The sequence below is a fragment of the Alligator mississippiensis genome, chromosome 2, assembly GCF_030867095.1.
Source record: "Alligator mississippiensis isolate rAllMis1 chromosome 2, rAllMis1, whole genome shotgun sequence".
Taxonomy (NCBI): Eukaryota; Metazoa; Chordata; order Crocodylia; family Alligatoridae; genus Alligator; species Alligator mississippiensis.
The window spans coordinates 192,281,769-192,304,563 of record NC_081825.1 but is presented as its reverse complement, the minus strand read 5'-3'; the positions used below and the strand labels follow the sequence as shown (position 1 = coordinate 192,304,563).

The window sequence follows — 22,795 nt, the reverse complement described above, 5'->3', positions numbered from 1 at the left end:
GTCCATTATTTTTTGTATCCAGTAGATTTATGAAGTGAAGTGAAGTTTATAGGCTCATCTACAAAAGGTGTTTTGTACATTTCCTTTGAGGATTAGAACTGAGAGATTGGAGAGACAGTGGTTGTCTTGTGACAAATGTGCCCCCACAGGTAACTGGGTATTTTTGTCTTTGATTAGATTTTTGGTGTGCGTTCATTATGGGGCACAGTTGTTGTTTGGGTTCTACTATATAGTTTCCATTGGGGCATTTAGTGCAGAATTACTATATAAAAGTTTTTGCCTTGTAAAAGTACAATGTATAAATTAATTCATATACCTCAAAACAACTAATTGCTAAATTGGAGATCAAGAATAACTCTTTTGTGGTATATTTTGTGGTTACCATTCATAGGGTTTCTTTAGAACGCCAAATCCAGTCCTGAACTTGGAATATTCTCTAGTGCAGGAGACCAAAGGGGAAGAGTATGGTACACCTTAGTAGTAATGCAGCTATATAGGTCATATTTTGACCTTGTAAAGTGATCAAATGGATGTTAATGGCACAAAGACCATAGGTATCAGAAGTAGGTACAGCTTGGAGAGGATTTGTACATAATAAAAATCCCTAAGCAAGGGGACTATGGAATAGAAAAACAAAGCATACCTATGACACCCTGGAAGAATGTCTAATTTATTTTTTCTTAATTTATAAATACAGTAACCTGCCCTACATAAATGTTATAATAGTATAAATAGTATAATAGCATAGTATGATATGATAGTATTCTTTCACAATCCAGGAATTAAGTAAATGCAAGAATATAAGCATTTCACTATGAAAAAAAAATATGTGAGGGTCTGTCTGTCTTTTTCTTTCCTTTAGAGTAACTGTATTGATAGCCAAGTTAATTCCAAACAATTGGTAGGATTTTTCCCAAAGTTCTGTATATTTTGTTTAAAGTTGTTATTTTAGTACTTAAATATGAGAAATTTGCTATAGATAAGGAAAGGAGACTGCACAAGGTTGAAGTAATAAGGGATTTCTATTAAATACCTTCCATTGAGATAATAATCTGCTAATTGGTTCAGTAATCTCACATCACTCATCTCATTTTATATTAATACCATATTTGTTACATTGCAGACACATATAGAAATTTATATTGCACCAGATTTACTTCAAAAAAACCCTTTGTTTATTTTCTTACATAAATTCATGCTTCTGCTACCTACTGGTATTCTCTGTGGCATTTCTTTGCAGCATTTTATGATTTATGCATGAGTTGTCATTGATTTATAAGAGCAATAAAATATGTAAACCCAAAGGTGAAAAATAATCGTGCATATCAACTATAATGCCATGTTGCATCACTCCCACATACAGTCTCCATTTTTCAATGTATTCTGCATTTTTGTATATTATCTCAAGCTATTTGAATGCCAATCATGTCTGATGTTTCTCTTTTATGTTTCTCTGAAAGGACCAAATACTCCACATGCATATGAGCATTCATAGTTGGGTATCACTTTAGAAAAGATGTTTTTAAGATTTTTTTTTTTTATAAGTCTTCATATATCAAAAGAAGGACCAAATATGAGATATTTTCCTATTCTTCTTCTATTGTTTTCTTGAGACCTCTGAATCTTACTGTAACTATGACAGCATATTAAAGTCATAGACTCTAGTAGATGTGAAATCTCTAATTCTATTACTGTAATGTAGCTAGAGCTGATTGAACACTTTAGTTACTGAAAATTCAAACCTAGTGCTTATGTTATGACGTGGTACATCTAGGTGTATAATGTGGTAGACATTATATACCTAGACTTCCAGAAGGCTTTTGATCTAGTATCTCACAATATCTTTGTGGGAAAAATGGAAGATTGTGGGCCCAACTGCTCAACAGTTTAGTGGGTGGGAAACTGGCTACATGGTAAGACTCAGGGAGTTTTCATGAACGGATCTGGGTTGTCCTGGAGCAGAGTGGCCAGTGGTGTCCCTCACAGGGGTCCATGCTTTGACCAGTGCTTTTCAACATCTTTTATCAGTGATTTGGATGGGGGAGTGAAAAGTTTGCTGGCCAAGTTTGTGGACAACACCAAGTTATGGGGCAGTGTGGTCATGCCAGATGATAGGTTGCAGATACAGGTGGACCTGGACAGGCTTGAGAATTGGATAGACTGGAACCAGATGAAGTTTAACACTTCCAAGTGTAAGGTGTTCCATCTGGGGGCAAACAACCACCAGCGTACATATAGGCTTGGTGGTGACAGCTTGACTTGCACCACAGCTGAAAGGGACCTTGGGGTAATGATTGATCATCGTATGAATGCTGTCAGTGTGAGGCAGTGGTCAGCAGGACAAACAACACACTGGCATGCATCAACTGATGCATCTCGTGTAAAACTAAGGAAGTCGTACTCCTGCTGTACTCAACACTAGTGAGAGCACAGTTGGAGTACTGCATCCAGTTCTGGGCACTGCACTTTAATAAGGACATGGAAAAACTTGAGAGGGTCTAGAAAAGAGCCACCTGTATAATCAGGGACTTGCAAGGCAATCCATATAAGGATAGGCTGAGGGACCTGGGCCTCTTTAGCCTAAAGAAGAGAAGGTTGAGAGGGGACTTGATAGCGGCTTACTGCTATATCAGAAGAGTGCATCAGGAGCTCGGTGAACAACTGTTCACTAAGGCACCCCCAGGGAAGACCAGGACTAGTGGATATAAACTCCTGGAAGGCCGCTTCAGGCTTAATACCAGGAAAAGCTTGTTCACAGTTAGTGTCCAGACTGTAGAATAAATGCCCTCCAGAGGTGATGCAGTCACCTACCATGGAGGTTTTCACAAGGAGACTAGACAGTCACCTCTCTGGGGTCACCTAACCCCAGTTGTCTTCCTGCCCGGGGGGGACAGAGGGCTGGACCCGATGATCTGCAAGGTCCCTTCCAGCCCCTAACAATCTATGGATCTATGACTTCACAAACCAGATTCAGCTTCATATTTTCTCTTGCATGCATGGCTGCATGCACACAGAAAAATGGATTGTTCACTGCAGATTCTTATGCAATAAAAGCTGCAAGAAATACCATCACTTCCAGGAAATGTCCTGTCTTTATGACAACCTTCAAGTATTCAAGGATTTTCACATAGCAGGGCTGTCCAACTGGTGGCCCACGGGCTACAAGCAGCCTGAAAGTGAGTAAGTTGCAGTCCTTGGGCTCCCATGCAGTCATTGTTCCAGCTGCTTTGGGTTTTCCCTCCCTCCTCTGATTTTGATTTCTTGGCCCAACACCGGGGGCAGTATAGTGTGGCACACCATGAGGAGCTGAAGTCAACCCCAGGACCACACTGTGCAGTGGAAGCTCATGAAGTTGCAGCTTGGGGTTGGGATGCCCACGTGAATATCATGTGCAGTGGGGAGAGGGGAGGAGAGGGGTGCATTGACACAGTACAGCAAGGGGGTGGGGATGGGCTTACTGGCATAGTGCAGCACTGTCCCAGATGGAATGCCAGCGCAGTGCAGGCCAGAGGGCCATGGATTATCCTGCTGCACCAGTGGCCCCTGGCCACCTAGAAGTTGAACAGCCCTGTAACACATTATGAATTTGCTTGAGCATTAAGATTACCTGTCCAGAGAAACAGTTCTCCCTGTCCACATTGAAAATTAAGATCTGACTGACACTGTACTCCTTTAAGTCAATTTAACATAAATAACATAGCATTGGAAGTTTGGTGAGATTTTTTTAAAACCAACAGTTTCAGCAAACTTTTATTCAAATCATAGTATTTTCTTTGTGAAGTCTCACTTAATTTTGGTTAACTTAACTTTCTCATTTATTGTTATTATTAGGGGTGCACCAATAAAGATTTTTTTTGGTCAATACCAATGGCTGATTGTTAACCAGCCATATGGGCCTATACCGATCCAATTTCTGATATGCAGCCCAGCATCTTGGAGAGCAGCGTCTGGCCGGTAAGTCTGTGGAGGGGAAGGGGTACGGGGAGGGAAGGGGTGTGAGGGGGAAGTTTTGAGGCCTTCACAGTAAAGGAGGAAGTGGGGCTGTGGCAGGGGCAGAGGCAAGTGATGCCCAGGCAGGGCAGGGCATGGGACGGAACCACAGGCAGCTTGTTTGCAGGGTGTGGGGGGGAGGGCAGTTCCCGCTGCTGCACACACCCCAAGGGGAGGCATAGGGGGCATGTTCCCCCTAGATTTGTGCACAGGATGAGGGCAGGCTGCCTGCTGCATGCTTGGGTTGGGGGCTGTGCTGGCCTCTTCTTGGTGGAGGGCTGGGCCAGGACTGCACTTAGGGCAGGTGGGGTGGGGCAAGTGATGATAGCACTGGGAGGGGGGCTATGGGGTGGGCTGTGACCACCCCAGAATTTGTTGTGGCCACCCTGTAGCCCCCCTCCCCCTCCCAAGCACAGCCTTGGCCCATCCCCCTCCACCAGGAAGAGGCTGGCACAGCCCCCAGCCCCAAGCACACAGTGGGCAGCCTGCCCTTGCCCTGAGCGCACATTCATGGGGGACATGCCCCCCATGCCTCCCCTGTGGGTGCACGCAGTGACAGGAGCCACCCACCTCCCCCAGCCCCGATGCCCCTGGACAAGCTGCACACAGCTTCACCCCGCAACGTGCCCCATCCTGCACTGGCTGGGGAGCACCTGTCTCTGCCTCTGCCTATGCCTTTGACCTTGCCCCTGCCCCACTCCCTCCTTCAGCCTGGGGGCCTTGATCTGCCCCCCCCATCCCTTCCCTGCCCCATGCCCCTTTCCCCCCACAGACTTACTGGCTGGACGCTGCTCTACAAGCTGCCGGGCTGCATTCCTGGCTGTGTGCATGCTGTAGCTGCACACATGCATGCAGCATTTATTGGTGACATTATCAGCCACATTGGCCAAAAAAAGTTGATTGCTGATAATGTCAATTTTTCTTTTATTGGTGCCAATACAATATGGACTGATGTATTGGTGCACCTTTAGTTATTATAAGATAACTAATACCCAAGGGCTAAAGCTGATATCATGAGACTAATTTTTTTTTTTTTTTATCCTTGAGTTGATGTAAACTGGTGCAACTTTATCAGTTTAGTCAATGCCTGAGACTGTTTAATTGAGTCGTTATAAGTTTCTACTGGAAGGCAAATAAGAGGTAAGTCATTTTTAATCAGTGTAGAAGGGAGATAAAACCATAAATAATTGTTTATTGGTAACATTTGTCAAAGGGAGCAAGGGGGTGGGGGGAGGCTCTAGTAGTGGGGGCATGAGAGCATCTACAAGGTTTGGGAAATGCTGGCCCAGAGTGACATTCAGTGAAAAATAGTGGCAGGGGAATGGTGAAAGAAGCAGCTGGGTCATAAGTGGTGGCCTGCTTTAGAGGAAAGCTGTATTACTACAGCCTGCCCCTGGTGTAGGCCATGAAGGAATAACCAGATATTATTAGGGGACTATAATGAAAATTGCATATAGGGAGATAATCTCTATGTCGTCTAAAACAGGGGTGTCAAACTCATCCAGCACCACAGGCCAGATGAGTGGTGGAGGGCCAGTCCAGAGGCCAGATCAAGTCCATGGACCCTCTCCCCTTCCCTTAGAATACCTGATCCAACAGCTGTTTTGACTGGTTTGGGACCCACACTGCATGTGGCAGGAATCCCAGAGTGGTTGAAATGAACACCTTCTGTGGCACAGTCTGGTCAGAGCCTTATGTACATTGCACATGGTGGTCAGCCCAGCTACATTGCAGTCCTGGTCCCACGCTGACAGTTCTGGGACCATGCTACACATAGCACAGGTCCCAAACTGTCTGGAGTAGCCACCAGTCAGATATGTTGTGGTGGGGCTGTGGTATGGGCACGATCTGGCCTGTGGACCAGAATTGCGCCACGGGCACGTGCCTTGCCTAGTGTGGGTCTGATCAGACCCAGAGATGGCACCAGAGGCCAGATGCAGGTGGCTTCATGGGCTGGACCGGGCTATATGTTTGTGACCTCTGGCTTAAAAGTCACTATTCCATGCTTGCTTATTAGACAGGTCCTGGATTGAAACATCTTTATTTTATGTACAATCATATTAGAGGAAGATCCCTTATTTCACTTACACCTCTAGATCTGTTTGGAACCATTATGATGATTGTCCAGTTTCACAGAATTTCCAACATAATAAATAACCAGAATTTCTTGGCCACATAACTGTGCAAAGTAGTCAACAGATGTTAATGCATGGTCCAAACACCATAAGCTGCATACCCTACATCACTTGACCCAAGTTTTCTTAATATCTCTGCCAATTAAATATTTCAGATCAATATTTTTTCCCTGATGAAATATTTTAAATATGTCAGATGCTGTCAGCACCTGAAGGTTTAAATAAAGGGCAAATACATTTCCTTTATAACAAGATGAAGGCTGAAAACAACAAAGCTATTTTCTGCACACTGCTTCATAGTCAGTCCCGGTACTATGATCAAAATAACTAGTAGGTAAGGATTTCTTGGTAAAGAGGTGAGCTTTGTGAACCTCTTTAGAGATAATTGGATATTTTAAATAATCACATGCTCATAGGTCTGCCTAGACAGAAAGAACTGAGTCTGCTCGCTGCCATTGGTGATGTGTAGGGGGTGCATGTGGGTTCATGTGCACTCCCTGAGATTGGACATGTACTCCCTGAGATTGGCCACTGGAAGTGGGGGCACCAGGAGAAGTGCCAGCATGCCCCCCTGTAGCAGGAGACGCACTGGCATGCCCCCCTGCCTCAAGAGAAGCCCTGGTGGTGAAACTGGAAGTGCTGGCGGAAGTGCTGCTAGTACTTTTGGTTTCACCGCTGGCTCAGCGATCAGCTGCTGGGGGATACCCCCACTCAGTGATCTGGTGCCCCCCCAGATTCAGAAGTCACCAGTTACTCATGCTCACTGTAAATTTCCTTTTGGTGGTTTTTTTTTTTCTACTGCTTTATATTTGAAAAAGCAGAATAGTAATATTTACATGTCTAGTCTATGAGGTATAAAAAATATTAAAACCATTCCCATGTGTCTTGTGTACCAACTCAGCCTTATTTAATTTGCAAGGATCATAGGAAAGTAGGGCTGGAAGGGACCTCGTGATGTCATCTAGTCCAGCCTCCTGTTCAAGGCAAGATCATCCCTGGCTAGTCCTGCCCCTTGACAGTTGCCCCACTTCCTTATCACCATTTTGGGAGTGGAAGTCCCTCCCCTTAGCCCTTGGAAATACTCCTTTTGGGCGGGGGGATTGCCATCTTAGAACCAGAAAAAACCTAAAACATATACTAAAAGCCAAACACGTACTATAACATATTTTAATTTTATTAAAAAAAAAAATTGTCATGATTCGTGTTTGTGTTGTGTATATAGAGGTGATTATATAATAGCTCAAAAATAAATTCTTAGTCATATATTGTGGGTGTGGTGGGATGTGGAGGTCGGGTAGGGGTGTGTGTGTGTGTGTGTGTGTGTGGGGTAGGATGTGTGTATGGGGGGGTTGTGATGGGGTGTAGTAGTGTGTGTGGGGAGGTATAGGGTATGTTGGGGGCGTTGTATATGTGGGGGGTTGTGGGGGCAGGGTGTGGGTGTGTGGGGTTTGTGGCGTGGGAGGGAGGGTGGGGGAGTGTGCCCCCCCATCCTCTGTACTTCCCCCATGGTGCAGCAGCAGCAGGCAGGGCACTCAGAGCTCAGGTGCCTGGCAGCTCCAGCCAACGCTGCACATTGCAGTGAGGAGCACGGCCTCCACTGGGCCATCTCTATTGCTAGCACTCGCTGCCACTCGTGCACAGCCTCTGCAATGGCTGGGTATGGGAGTGAAGCCCCACAGTCTGGAGCCAGCTGCCTTCCCCACTGGGGCTGTGCAGCAGAGGAGGAGAGCCTCAGGCGCCTTCCCCTGGTTAAACTGTTCTTAAAAATTTACAGGGATGGATGTTCTACAGCTTTTCAAGATAGCCTGTTCCAATGCTTGACCACCCTCACAAAAAATTGTTCTTAGTCCTGTCTTTTATAGCCACAGAAAAAGTTTATCTTTATTCTCCTTATAATTGCCCTTCAGATATTTGAAGACTGTAAACATTCTACCCTCTCCACCCCTCCTCAGGTCTTCTCTTCTCCAGTTTAAACAATCTTATTTGTTTTGGCCTTTTCTTGTAAGTCATGCTTTCCAGGTCTTTTTTCATTCCCTGCTGGACTCTTTCTAGTTTGTTCACATCTTTGTTAAAGTGTGGGACTCAAAACTGAACACAGTGCTCCTGGTGTGGTCTTATCAGTGCCAAATAGAGCAAAATCACTTCCCTTGATTTGCAAGTGACACTGCTGTTAATTCAACCCAGTAGACTATTGCCTCATATTCATCTTATGGTTCACTGTAAACCTCAATTCTTTCACTGCAGGATTGCAGACTATCCAATCTCATCCCAGCTTGGTTTTATATTTTATTATACTTCATAGACCTGTAAATTTATCAATAACAACATTTTAAAAAAGGTAATATAATGTAAATGTATTTGTACATGCAATTTTTTGTATTCCAAATACAGCACTTAGCACTTCTTGTTGAATTTCATCTGATTAATTTGGACCATTTTCTCTGATTTATCTTGGTCATTCTGGTTCCTAGTCCTAGCCTCCAATCAAAAGGCCTTTAGGCCTCAGGATAGTATTAACACATATTTAGAAGGTATATAACATACTGTATAAATGTAAATTAATCAGTACAGCTTCTCACAGTGTTATCTCATGGTTATATGTACCAATTTGACCTTCCAGAAATTATCTTCTTCTATTATTATTTTATCTGTAAGGTACATAAGGAGAACTAGCTGCTATTTATATATCTTTGCATGATATTTGCCCTGATCCACTCTTGCTGTTTCCCCAGTATTTGTCATCTGTAAAAGATCTATTTTCATTGATCAGCCTCATCATTAACTGTGCATTTATTTTGTTTAAACTCTGGAAATAACTCTGTATCTTAAAGGCTACTTAATCTCTGTTATAAGGCTAGTTTATCTTTTATTCCCTCCTAGTGCAGTAGTTCATCCCTTATTTTTCCATGTCAGTAACATTGGGGCAGACGTCCACTTCCAAAAGTGGGTTACTGCCATTTGACTTTTGGTTGTACTTGTTTTATTAATGAATCTTAACAGGATCACTTTCTGCTAACTCACATCTAAGCAAATTCAGTGAATGAAAAAACACATCACTGGTATTATTTCTGAGAACATATGACAGATGAATGATGCTTATAATTGGAAACAAAGGACACTTTTCAAGACATTTAGCTTTGTGTTCCATTCCTAAATACCATGTTCTGTGTTTCTTTAGGATGTGTATCCATTTTTATGGGCTAGTGTTTGACCCTTACACACATGAATACACAGGACATTTGCTGCTGTCAGTCAATGACATTTCCTATTTTAAAGACCATAACAACAACACTGGCTGAAGCAACAAGGTCCCAATAGACCATATAACTCTCTCCCACCCTGAGAACAACTCTCCTTCCCTTTGATCATTTGAAACACTTTGACCACTTTTACATTTGGATTTCCATGGGATTGCTTCATGCTTGACACTTGCTGAGGAAATAAGCACTCTTCATAGATTCATAGATGTTAGGGTCAGAGGGGACCTCAATAGATCATTGAGTCCGACCCCCTGCATAGGCAGGAAAGAGTGCTGGGTCTAGATGACCCCAGCTAGATGCTTATCTAACCTCCTCTTGAAGACCCCCAGGGTAGGGGAGAGCAACACCTCCCTTGGGAGCCTGTTCCAGACCTTGGCCACTCTAACTGTGAAGAAGTTCTTCCTAATGTCCAGTCTAAAGCTGCTCTCTGCTAGCTTGTGGCCATTATTTCTTGTAACCCCCGGGGGCGCCTTGGTGAATAAAACCTCACCAATTCCCTTCTGTGCCCCCATGATGAACTTATAGGCAGCCACAAGGTCGCCTCTCAACCTTCTCTTGCGGAGGCTGAAAAGGTCCAGTTTCTCTACTCCCTCCTCGTAGGGTTTGGTCTGCAGGCCCTTAACCATATGAGTGGCCCTTCTCTGGATCCTCTCCAGGTTATCCGCATCCTTCTTGAAGTGCGGTGCCCATTACTGCAGGTAGTACTCCAACTGTGGTCTGACCAGCGCCCGATAGAGGGGAAGTATCACCTCCTTGGGTCTATCGTGCATCATGCATCTGCTGATGCACGATAAAGTGCCATTGGCTTTTCTGATTGCTTTGTCACACTGATGACTCATGTTCATCTTGGAGTCCACTAGGACTCCAAGATCCCTTTCCACTTCCGTGCCACCCAGCAGGTCATTCCCTAGGCTGTAGGTGTGCTGGACATTTTTCCTCCCTAGGTGCAGCACTTTGCATTTCTCCTTGTTGAACTGCATTCTGTTGTTTTCTGCCCACTTGTCCAACCTGTCCAGGTCTGCTTGCTTCTGTTCCCTGCCCTCTGGCGTGTCCACTTCTCCCCATAGCTTTGTGTCATCTGCAAACTTGGACAGAGTACATTTCACTCCCTCATCCAAGTCGCTGATGAAGACATTAAAGAGTATCGCTCCAAGGACCGAGCCCTGCGGGACCCCACTGCCCACACCCTTCCAGGTCGAAACTGACCCATCCACCACGACTCTCTGGGTGCGACCCTCCAGCCAATTCGCCACCCACTGGACTGTGTAGTCATCCAAGTCACAGCCTCTTAACTTGTTCACCAGTATGGGGTGGGATACCATATCGAAGGCCTTCCTGAAGTCTAAGTATACGACACCCACCCCTCCTCCTGTGTCCAGGCGTTTCGTAACCTGGTCATAAAAAGAGACTAGATCAGTCAGGCATGATCTGCCTGCTACGAACCCGTGCTGGTTTCCCCTCAGCATAATTTGTCCTGCTGGGCTCTTGCAAATGTGAGCCTTGGTAATTTTTTCAAAGATTTTGCCAAGGATGGAGGTGAGACTGACGAGCCTATAGTTGCCCGGATCCTCCTTCCTCCCCTTCTTGAATATCTTGGGATATTTTTTTTTTATAATTGTATCTTTACTTCTTCTAAATCCCCCAATGATTATCTTTTTATTTTTTTGTTGCATTTAAATCAAAATGCCAGTAAGATATTATATGGATTCATGGGACTAATGTTGACACTTGTGTTTCAAATAACTTATTAATTTACTAACTAGTAAAAGGCAGAGCAGGATGACACCTTTATAGGTTAACATGGTCAGAGAGGCATGAGCTTTCATAGGCTGAATCCTACTTCTGACAAAGTAGATTGTAGCCCTCGAGAGCACGTCTCTCTCTAAATGAGTTAAGGCAGTGTAGCTACCTTTATAGACTACTTTCTACCTAAATTCAGACTGGTATGGCTAACTATCTTTGTTACATAGGGTTTTGGCCTTCCCCAGTTTAGATTTGAATGCTATTTATAAAACATTTTCTAATATGGGTAGACCTGATCTCCAGTTTTGGAGATGCCTGCATTCAAAATTCAAAGAGCATACTCTTTGTTTCTCAGGCCCCTGGAAGACATTATATTTGTGGCATGAATAATATGTTAATCCTGCCATAAATTATGGTGTCTCATGTTCAGGCAATTTATGGTGCCTTAAAATGGCAAACCAGTCACAAAAACTGTTCTATGTATAATGTAGAACTTCTTTGTGGTTTGTTTAGATAGTGCCATAAATTGAAGGAACATCTGGCATGCAGGCTGCATGATTTTTGGCATGGGGTATAACGTTCCTCAGATGCCAATTGTACCTTCATTTTAATGTCTGCCAGGGGCTTTGGGAACCAAGATGGGCCAAAACATCCTTTTGGATCATGTTCAGCCTGTCATTTTTCCTTAGGTATTCTACTGATAAATTACAGCCATGAAAAAGACCTATATTAGTAAACTGAAAATTGTGATATTCCAAGTGTAATGAGGTTCTGTATTTCATCCAGAAATATTTTGTCTGCTTCTTTTCCTGTCCAAATGAGAAATTGCTTCTCACTGTATTTTGTAATAAGCAGGTGGCATACCAGCTCAAATAACATGTAAGGAGCTTAAGCTTAAATGAATTCCTGGACTCCTTTTAAAAAAAAAAAAGAAAATCATCACTTTCTAATTTGTACAAAGAAAACAACCAATTTAAAGTCATCTTAAAATGTCTCTTGTCTATGGCCAGAGAAACAGTGTAGGAGGAACGTAATTTGGCCTGAAACATTTTACAAAGCCATTTTTTATGACAAGTATACCCTTGAGTCATTGAGCATATTAACAGCTCTATGCCGAAGATGTATCCTCGAAGCTGAATTAAAACTCTTGCCCTTTTGGTAAGTGTTGTTATATCTCCTTTTTGAAGAGCCTTGCCTTGTTCATATTCTTCATTTATAAAGGATTAAAGGAAAGAAGCATTTAATTTCCCATTTCTAGCATGAAAAAAAATTAAAAGCAACATTCTGTTCACCTTATGGATCTCCTATAATCACTAACTGATTGACCCTTAATATTTCACCCTAATTTCTCTTTTGGGTTCAGTAGAAATGTGGGGTGACTACTCACGAAAATTTGATTTCTTCAGAATAAGGGATGCCTGTCTATGTGTTGTTCTACTACATAGGCTAAATCAGTAGTTGTCAGCTTTTTTAGACTCAAGATGCCCCTCCTTTGACTCAAGGCACCCCACAGAAAATGGTAGCTCTTAGTTGTACATATCTTTTGACTACAGAAAAGTAATAGAGCAATTCTTCTGTTGCAAAGACCTCAGAAGGACCACATGACTATGAACACTAAACATTCCTATTTGATGTCTCTGGATTTATCTTGTGCATCATGTTTGCACAACTAACAGCCCTAAGGTTGTTTGGCACCCCATAGCACCCTTGAAAGGATCTCATGGCAACCTGGCTGAGCATCACTGTGCTAAATCAGTATGCTGACCTTTTTATGAGCTACCTGGAAGAAGAATTCCTCAAGGACTGAACCATCAAACTCTTGCTATACTTAAGATACATTTATGACATCTTCATCATTTGGACTGAAAACCTGCAATCTCTGATTGATTTCCATCAGAAATTTAGCAATCATCACCCCTCCATGCGACTTTCTCTTGAATACTCCAGCACCAACATCTCCTTTTTTAGACATGATGATCAGTATCCAGAATGGTAAAATACAGACCATGTTATACAAGAAACCCATAGACTAACATACATATCTGCACAGAACCAGCAATCACCCTAAACACACCAAAAAAGCTGTGATAATACAGCCAAGCCCTCAGATACCATCGAATTTGCACTAAGGAGAACACCTGGGATTGCCATCTCACAAATTTTATAAAGGCTTTCACTTAACAAGGACACTCCTCCGGAGAGATAGGTCGCACATTTGAAAGAGCCACCCAGATACCATCTGAGGAGTTGCTGCAGTGCAGAAGGAAACCCCCCATGAATCGTACAACACTGGTTATGACATATTATCCCTCCCTTGGACCTATACAGAAAATCCTCAAACAATTACAACCCATATTAGAAGGAGACCAAATTCTTAAAGAGATCTTCCCAGAACCACCCATCCTAGCCTTCAAACAAGCACCAAACCTCCCTAACTTCATCACCAGAAGCAAACTTCCTGTTATAATACTTATGAGCCCAAAACATTCCTGAAACGCAATGTATTCAGCCCAAGCATTCCTGAAACACACTGAATGGATCCAGACCATGCCATGACGAAATGCAAAACCTGCCAACTTATCTCCACCACCCCCACAATTAGTATACCTCACAACTGAACCATCAGCATTCCTGGAGCTTACAGCTGCACCTCCAGAAATGTAATATGTCTCATCCAATGCACGAAATGCCCTGATGGAAAATATGTAGGAGAGACCAACCAACAACTGTGCATCAAAATGAACGCACACTGGAAATCTATTAAGGACAAGAATACCCAATTACCTGTGGGAGCACATTTCTCACAAGAAAACCAGTGTCTCTCTTCTAATCCTCAAAGGGAATTTACATAACACTTTTCACAGACGAGCCTATGAACTTCACTTCATAAACCTCCTGGATACAAAGTCATGGGCTAAATATAGACATTGGATATTTGACACATTATAGCCTGCCTGACATCTGAGTCCCCAGGTATCTCTCCATGATCTACCAGCTACATTCATTCCCCTTCCTCCCCCCCTGCCTGTCTCTCATCCATTGACTCCTGAATTACATCTTCACTGACTGCCTGTCTTGCAAGCATACCAGCCCAGCCTCTGGCTTCTTTCGGCTATAAATTCATCAGCTGGACTACGAAAGGAGTATTGTAAATTCCCTTTGATGATTAGAATTGAGAGACTGGAGAGAGACAGCTGCTCTGGGGAGGGGTTTTGGCAGGATCAGAGCGGGTTGCCAAGCTCGTAAGGGTGGCTGGCCACCTGGGGGTGGGGAGGTCAAAGGACTAAAAATATACCTTGTCAGATTGGGTGGGGAGGATAGGAAAAGTGCAGCCTTGGAGCTAGGGCATGCATCTGGGCTTTCTCAGCTCTGGGTCTGTGCCCTGAATGGGACATACATTTGGTAGATTGAGCTAACCCATGCTTGATCTAACTTAGTGCACCTTTGTTTTGCCTATCTCTAAACAAAAAGGCAATTATTCTCTCACCTAAATCTAGATGGAAGGCTTTTATTATACCTGCTAGCTTCCTGAAATCCCTTTTACTTCAAAAGTGATGCATTATATTTTGTTTAAGCTAGCACCTTAGAGCAGAAAACATACATTTATATTACATTTATTAAAGTTGCAGTTTTTTTCCTGTTAAGGCTTTTTTGAGTGAAGCTAAAGACCATTATCCAGTCAAGCCATCACATAGCTGGCTTTTTTTATCCCCAGTACAGTTCAGGTGGTTTTCATGCTAACACTGTAGAGAGTACAAAGCAGGGAACTATTTGATCTGACTCCAGATAGCTGCTGCTATTTTTAACTGGCAAAGATTGGTGGATCTAGTGATCCATTAATTTTGATTGAATTGTCCTCCTTGTTGAAAAACTACTTCAGCAATAAAATTAAGTCAGTAGTTTAGCAGCTAACTTGTTATCCTGGTTTCCTACAGGTAGAAAACACAACCAGGAATATCTTTTATGATCCATGCACAAGTTAATTAATATTAATACATAATAATACAGAAAAAAGAACAATTCACTTATTGACTAATTATATGTGGAGAAAAATTTTGGAAAACCTGGGTAATGCTCTCTTGGTAATGCAAAAGTATTTGAAATATTTTCTTTGTCTTTGTCTTTCTTAACTGCTGTATCTGTTCTGCCTACAACAAAAGACCTTCAAGGCAGATCCTGTCTTTTACTCTGTTTTTACAGCCTTTATTACAGCTAACAACCAAGCTTATTCAGTGTACTTCTTTCTGATGAGAAACATTCATTTTCCCCTTGTGGTCCAGTCCATGTAATGGTCAGTGTGAGTAGGTGTGGGGAAGCAAAAGCTAATTCCATACCATGTCAAGCAGGAAGGACTTGTAAGGATAGTATTGGACTGGCCAGTAGATACCAAGTGATTAGAGGGAGTCAAAGGCTGCCAGGAGGAGGAAATGGGCTGCTGTGGGGAGTAAATAGAAGCAGGAAAAGGAGGTGCTGGGACCACTAGTTTAGTAAGAAGGATTAGTGGAAGTATGGTAGAACCTAGATTAGCTTCTAAAATTCTGCCCCTCTCTCTATTAGACTTTCCAGTTGTGTATCCAGGACTCCCCCATGGCTTTGTTCCAGAAAGGGAGGCATAGAACTGGAAGCTAGATATGTTCCCTGAAATGGAATGAGGAGGCACAGCAGCCTCCATCAGCCTGGAGGGACAACTGCAGAGGTCCGCCTGCACCCCACATAACAAAGTACTATGGGACAACCTTATGAAATTACTGAGCAAGTTGCCTGACACTTGGCAACCCCGGGCAATATTTCTTTAGCTTAAATTGGTAGTAAGCAGACATCTGGGATAGAAAAGACCTCTAGGTGCCCTGACACTCAAGTAATACAACTGCATAGTGCACCCAGCATCATTAAGAAACATTCAACAGGAACAAATCACTCCAGTTGGCCAACCACTAGATCGTCCACAGTGGAGTCACTAGGTGCTATGGTAATGATTAGAACATGCACAGGATAAATTGTTGTTTCTTCTTTTATTCCCTGTCAGCTACAGGGATATTACTTGTGGCACTGGAGAATGATCACAAGAAGTGTCATTTACTGTTTCTTTCAATCCTGTGTTGTCTTTTACACACAGTAAAGATCCTTGTGATTTAAGATTTGAGGAGCTTTTTTTTTTTTTTTTTTTTTTTTTAAGAAAATTTTCATGTTCCAAGTCAAGTCAAGTCCAAATCCATGAGTCAGTCCAGAACTGTAAGTGACCCTACAACCAGCAAACTTCTTCCACCCTCACCAAAGGCTTCAGATATTTCCAAAGTCTTTTGGCAGGCATCCTATGTGCAGGCCCAAGCCCAGAGGCTTGCAGTTTGGATGCCCCCAAGTTTCACCTGCCCTCAGCCATATGGTCACAGGAACAAGCTAAGGAGGAGCCTTCCAGTTAAGATTTGAGGAGCTCAGAAAGAAAGTGAGAGAAGCCCTGGTGGAAAGTTTGTGGGTAGACTTGGGTGGATTCAGGGCTGCACAGATCTGCCTTTGTATAATGGAGGGAAAGAGGGGTATAATGCACCCAGACTGCAGATTATTGAGGCTGCAGTAGTGGTCCATGCAAACTCAAGAGAATCTTCTATTTCTCAAGCTCAGCTTTTTGGGCTTTGCTGAAGTGAGGAAATATTTATCTTTTAGGCTTTTCTTCTCTCAAAAGTTATTGATTGTCTCTAATCATACCCATGCCATGATCATTATTTAAATATGCCAGTAGGGCTTAGGAGAGCAATTGATCAAAGACCTGAAGAATGATAGTTTTGGGGAATCTGATTCAATTGCAGTTGATTCTGATGAAAGGAAAGAGGAATATGTATAATTTTAGCAATGATCTTTACATTGTACATTCAGGATAAGCATTAGAAATACATTTTGATATTAATATGAAAAGAGATTGTTGGGTCTAAATAGCATTTTGTTATGAATTCTTAGATCACTGAAATCCATCTGGTTGCTTGGCTTTACAAGAGAGAAAGCTGTTATCACTTGTTCTATCCAGTATAATATTACAAAGATGAAACTTGTATTTGGTCTTGCCTTGTCAACATGATGCTCTTTGTCTGTGAATGTGACCTATTCAGTTTGGAACTTAAAGCAGTGGGAAATTTGGTCTTGTAGTAACCTGTCCAGCGAGTGATGGAAAACTTGAGAAGAGTGTAGCTTACAAAAAACATTTCACATGCTCTGAATTACAATCGTTCAATTAAATATCTTTTCCTTTGGGTTGTCAGTGTGCTTCCAGTAAAAAGCTATAGAGTGGAATAAATGATGTAAAAAAAAAATGTACACATGCACTGAAGAAGTGTCTAAGCCATAGTTACAAAATTTAATTTACAAAATACTAATTTATCCATTGCTCACAAAAAGCAAATGCTGTGATGAATGTACTAGATGCAATAATAAGGTTTTCTTTTTTGGGTGCTATATAGAGAAAATGGTGACACCAACCAGGTTGTCTGGGATTTGACTACCAATGTTAATTTGTTTTCCTGATGCAGATAATTTAGATCAAATGTATTACAATGCTGAGCTACAGACGTGACTTCTGAATAAACAGAATTAGTAGATTACTTCAAGGAAAACACATAACTCAGAATTATATTTATCCTTACAGAAATGTACCTTTATTCTTACAAACTTTTTATTCACCTTCCCCCTCCAAAAAAGAAAAAGAAAAATACAAACCCTGCAGTGATACTTTAAAAGATTATTTCTTGCCCCAAATTAGTAAATGTAAGTTCTCAGCCTTTGGTGTGTAATCATTTTAGATATTATGGAGCCTTTAAAAGTGAAGCTTTCCTACTTTTCTGTCTAACTAGCATGTTCTGTACCCTCATTTTTTCATATAGTATGAGATGGGAACTGTAGATAGGAAGCAGGGTATACACTCCTGGAACTTAAGGCATGCTGGAGCCATAGTAATTGCAATGAAAAGACTGTTTTATGCTGTTCCATCTAACTAAAGATTCACAATGTTTAAAATGTGAATTTCTCATTCTATAAATCATAATTTTTTGAGTTTATGGAACTTTAAAAAATTGATTAATAAGCCATGAAGGCCTTTGCAGATTTATCTTATTAACTGCCACATAAAACTGCATAAGCAAAAATGTTTGCAGAATTTTTTGAGACAAAATTTTTGTGGGTCTTGTGGAAAATTGTCACTTCGTTCCAACATGTTATTCATTACATGTATGCATTACATTGTACAGTATTTTGCTAGAACTTCTGTAGAGTCGGGCAATTCAGTAATGTCTGTATTAAGTCTTTTCCATTTTACATCTCAGCTTATTTATCCCTGGTATACTTATTATTTATTCTAGGTTTTCAGGACCCTAGTAAAAACTATACATGAAAGCATATGTTTTAAGTTTCCCATTACTTGATTTACTTTGCTGTGATGCACTGTTCTTCTATGTTGTTGGAGGCTCCAGACATTTTTACTATATATACTTCACTTAAGGTTTCATTTTTAGTTATTATTACTTCTGTCATTTGTAAGCAAGATTCTGGATTTCAGATTTCAGTCTTAACCTTGGAAACACTTTTGTATGTGTTAACTTTACTTTTGTGAGTAATTTCTTTGAAGTCAGGAGGACTGCTAGTACAAATAAAGGGAGGCATATGTGTAACTGTCTTTGTTACATTGTATGCCATTAGTAATCATGGAGTGTGTCTACATGTGCCAATTTAAGGCTCATTATCCATTTTTAAGCCACATTAAGGGTGCGGATCTACACGTGTGTGCCCTTAATGCTTCTTAAAAATGGCAATTTTAGGCTATTCATGCCTTAATTTGATACCTGCAAACCTGGTTTGCCTGGTTTTGGGGTTCATGTGTCCAGCTCTCTGCACAAATGTAGGATTGCTGTTTCTAAACTATCTTTGACCAAATGTGTGTCCAGCCTTCTCTTGAAAACCTTTAGTGAAGCAGATTGCTCAACTGACTTGCATAGTTCCAGTGATAATAGGATTACTTGAAACAACCATATAATTTAACATGGAAAAGTATCACAGGAACCAATGCTGAGAAGCTGAATCACTACACATTCAAATTAGAAACAAGGCATAGATTTTTAGCAACGAGGGTGAAATTACATATTATACTTAGACCAAGCTAAGGGCACTTAAAACCTGAGCATCTGCAAGTTAAAACTTGTCCTAACTACCTCCTGAGTGTCTCAAAGTTACGCTACTTCAGGCGAGTGTTAACTCTGGACCTTGCTATATAGCTTGTGCTAGGGTAACTTCAGTCTGCTTTATGGAGATAAAATGAGCAATTCACAGTCCTCCAGCATCCCATGATACACTGTTCCCAGTCCCTTCTGCTTCCCTCTCCCCTCAGAGCTGGGAGAGAGCCCAGATGTTCTGGTTCATAGCCATGTCCCTGTTTGCTAGCCCTCTAATGGCAAATCAGAGCTGTGCAGGTAAAAATTGATATTCAGCTTTTATGTTTGACTTCTCACAGCACGTTCTCACTTTAACACTGCTTAACACTCCACAGATTTAGTATGGTTTAAGTGTAATGGATAACTTGATCCTGACAGTGATTAATACACGGAACAAATTACCAAGGGAAGGAATTGAGTCTCCATTTTTTGTCTTAAAATAAAGACTGGGAAATTTCTGGAAAAAATATGCTATATTCAAACATAAATTAATTGACTCAGTACAGAACGAACTAGGTGAAATCTACAGAGTATATACAAGTTCAGATTGGATTATCTTAAAGCATCTTTTGACTTAAGGCAGACAAGCGTCTTTGGGTAAATGTGATATATTTTACTAGACCAACTAATTAATTGGAAAAATTGTTCTTTGCAAGCTTTTGGGTACAAACACCCTTCTTCAGGCATAGGGACAGTGTTTTGACTTAAAATCTTTATATCATTCAATAAGTCTTTTTAGGGCTAGCAACAGGGTTTGAATTACACTTTGACTTTTGTGGGGGTTGGAGGTGGTGGAATCAGCAGCAGTGGCTGTAGAGAGAAGCCACAGGGCAGCCTGGGCACAGGATCCGGGCAGCTGCAGCAAAAAGTGCCTGGCAGTGACAGGGAGAGGGGAAGTAAGGAGGGGGTTTTTCCCCCATGTTAAACACTAGTTTCTGCCCAGCTGCCTGCACCTTATGTCTCTTATGGGGGGGCTCAGCCCCCCATGTAATTTGAACCCTGGTTAGCACTTAGTGTCCAATGCCATTCTTAACATTAATTAAATGGGCAGTTAAATTATCTGTGAATGGAAGTAATCAAACTGCATATTTGTAAGCATTGATTAAAACTTGCATTCTTCAGTTCCTGAAAATTTTAAAAATATGATAGGTGCTTTTAAAAGAAAAAGTTAGCTGGATGACTTGAAAATCATTTACAAGTGTAGGAAAATATTTATAAATATGTAAATCTGAAAGTTATATTTCCGTTGAATGGATATGTGATGTTATGTTTTTGATAGCCTCGTTAAACATGGTGATGCATGCTTTGAGCCAGATGAATGCCCATGTTCATGGAAAGGAAAGGAATATTTTCCTGGTGATAAAGTAATTTCTTCCTGTCATACCTGGTAAGTAGTACTCTGTTCAGTTCCATGTTAAATTTAATTTATCTGCTAACTAAAACTTGTCTTGTTTTGTTTTCCTATTTCTTGATTATAGTTTTAAAGCCCAATTCTGTTGTCATCTTTAGTAATTTTATTTTTACACTTGCAAATATGTGTTAAAAATAGATTTTTTTGAAAACTGGAATATTGTTTCAAGGGTAACCAAACAACAGCATATTATGTGAGAGAGGGCTGGGCACTATAGGCAAGATTTAGAAAATTTTTATTCTTGACTATTGATATCCCAAGGTAATCTAAATTTAAATCTAACCTCAATTGTTAATTCACCAGATTTAGGACAGAATCATATTTCTGTAGAAAATGCATCCCAGTAACTTTTTCTTGAGAAAAGGTTTTCTTCTTTTTCAAATTTAGAATTGAAATTGAGAAGCCTATGAGTCAAAAAACATAGCCTTAAAACCATTAGTATACATGCTACAGTTTTGAAATAAGCAAATTCTATCAGCAAGATAGAAGATCAATAAAACTGGTGATTGACTCTTTCTGTGGGTAATAGTTAATGAATCAACAAGATTTTTAAGAACAGTTCCCAATAGAAACATCACTTTATAAGCTTAATAATTTAAACTCAGAAACTGTCCACTTTAATACCTAATGCTAGGAATCTACCATGTGACCTAAAACCATGTCACTCTGCAAACCTTCCTCAGCACCCACAGTGGAGGCTTGGATACCACTACTTACACCGCTTTCAGTGCAGTAGGCAAAGATTCCATATAAAAAGCTAAAATCTGAACCCTCCACCCCTTTCTCAAAAAAAACAAAACTCCCAAAAAACTCCAAACACACCATTATCTTATCGCCCTGAAGAGAACTGTTTTCCTAGTGGTTCCCTCCTCTATTCTCCCTTTTCCCCTGTTCAACCTAGAAGTCGGCATTAATCATTCATCTAGATCATCGGAGTAATTAGCCACATTTTCAAACATCAAGATATTATACAGTACTGTAGCCTGCAACTTCCCAGTCAAGCTGCTCCTTCTTTTTGACTCTTCTCTTAATCTACCAGGGATATTTAACTGGTATTCACCTGGTAAACTATTGGAGCTGGCAAAAATCACTAGAGCCTAAAGCAATGAAGGCTTGTCCAGTCGCACTAGTCAATGCCTTGTCTGGATGTCTTCGCCCCTCCAGCCTTGTGCTGACTGCCTACCTCTGCCTCTTGTCAGGTCCTCAGTATCTGCTCTAGAAGATATTTGTAGTCCTTTGGCCGACTGGTGAAGCGACTTACAAGCCATCTCCACTTGGCAGGAAGGTAAAGCGACCCCGGGTTACTTACCCCCTTATTTCCAAAGGCCTCTGCACTTGGAGCTGTTGTTGGATTGCTTGCATCAAAGAGAATCCTTACTCCCATCTAATTTCTGTAGGACCTTACCAAAATCCAGCAGCATTGAAGGCAAGAAGACACTAGATAGCTAGCCTTCCCTAATTTTTGCTGAAGGAAAGTCATTTTTGGTTGGAAAATCTTATGGCATTCCCTGTTCCACACAAACTCACTCTTCTGGGACTTGGGCCCTTTGTGGTTCCTGTCTCCATGTCAAGAAGTAAAGACTTGCTGAGTGACAAAAACTTTTCCAACAACAGACTAGGTCCACACCAGGCTTCCACTGCCAACTTGATTACACCAAAAAATGACATACAGTACAAAAAGGCCATGGAAAAAATGCATGTGTGCTATATGAAACGTGTCATTTGCCCATGCAAAACCAAAGAGAGCTACCATACAAAACAAGCCCATTGAGCCTTCATAACATTTACCAATTTGTTTCAAGCTTTATTTGGTATAGTCTCATGATAATCCCAATAAGAATAAATATGAAACAATGTGGTATTGATATTAAATGTCCTGCCATTAACCGTGAGTTATATAACTATTAACATAATAGATTAGGCCAGCATATGACTGTACTATAATAACAATGATCTGCAGAATTAAGTCTTAAAATTGCAAATGTATTTGTACTTATGACTTCAGTAATAGCAATATTTGTTAAGAATGCATTAATGCCAAGAGACATTGAGGGCAGTGCTTGGGTC

General features: G+C 41.3%; 1 protein-coding gene across 1 annotated transcript in view; it reads left to right on the top strand.

The window, feature by feature from the left end:
- The window catches only part of OTOG (otogelin), a 205,494-nt gene that overhangs the window by 86,639 nt on the left and 96,060 nt on the right, over positions 1–22,795 (top strand). The window contains exon 24 of the mRNA XM_059722614.1: positions 20,597–20,704. Within this exon, the coding sequence (XP_059578597.1) occupies positions 20,597–20,704 (108 nt within the window). The remainder of the gene's footprint in view (positions 1–20,596; positions 20,705–22,795) is intronic.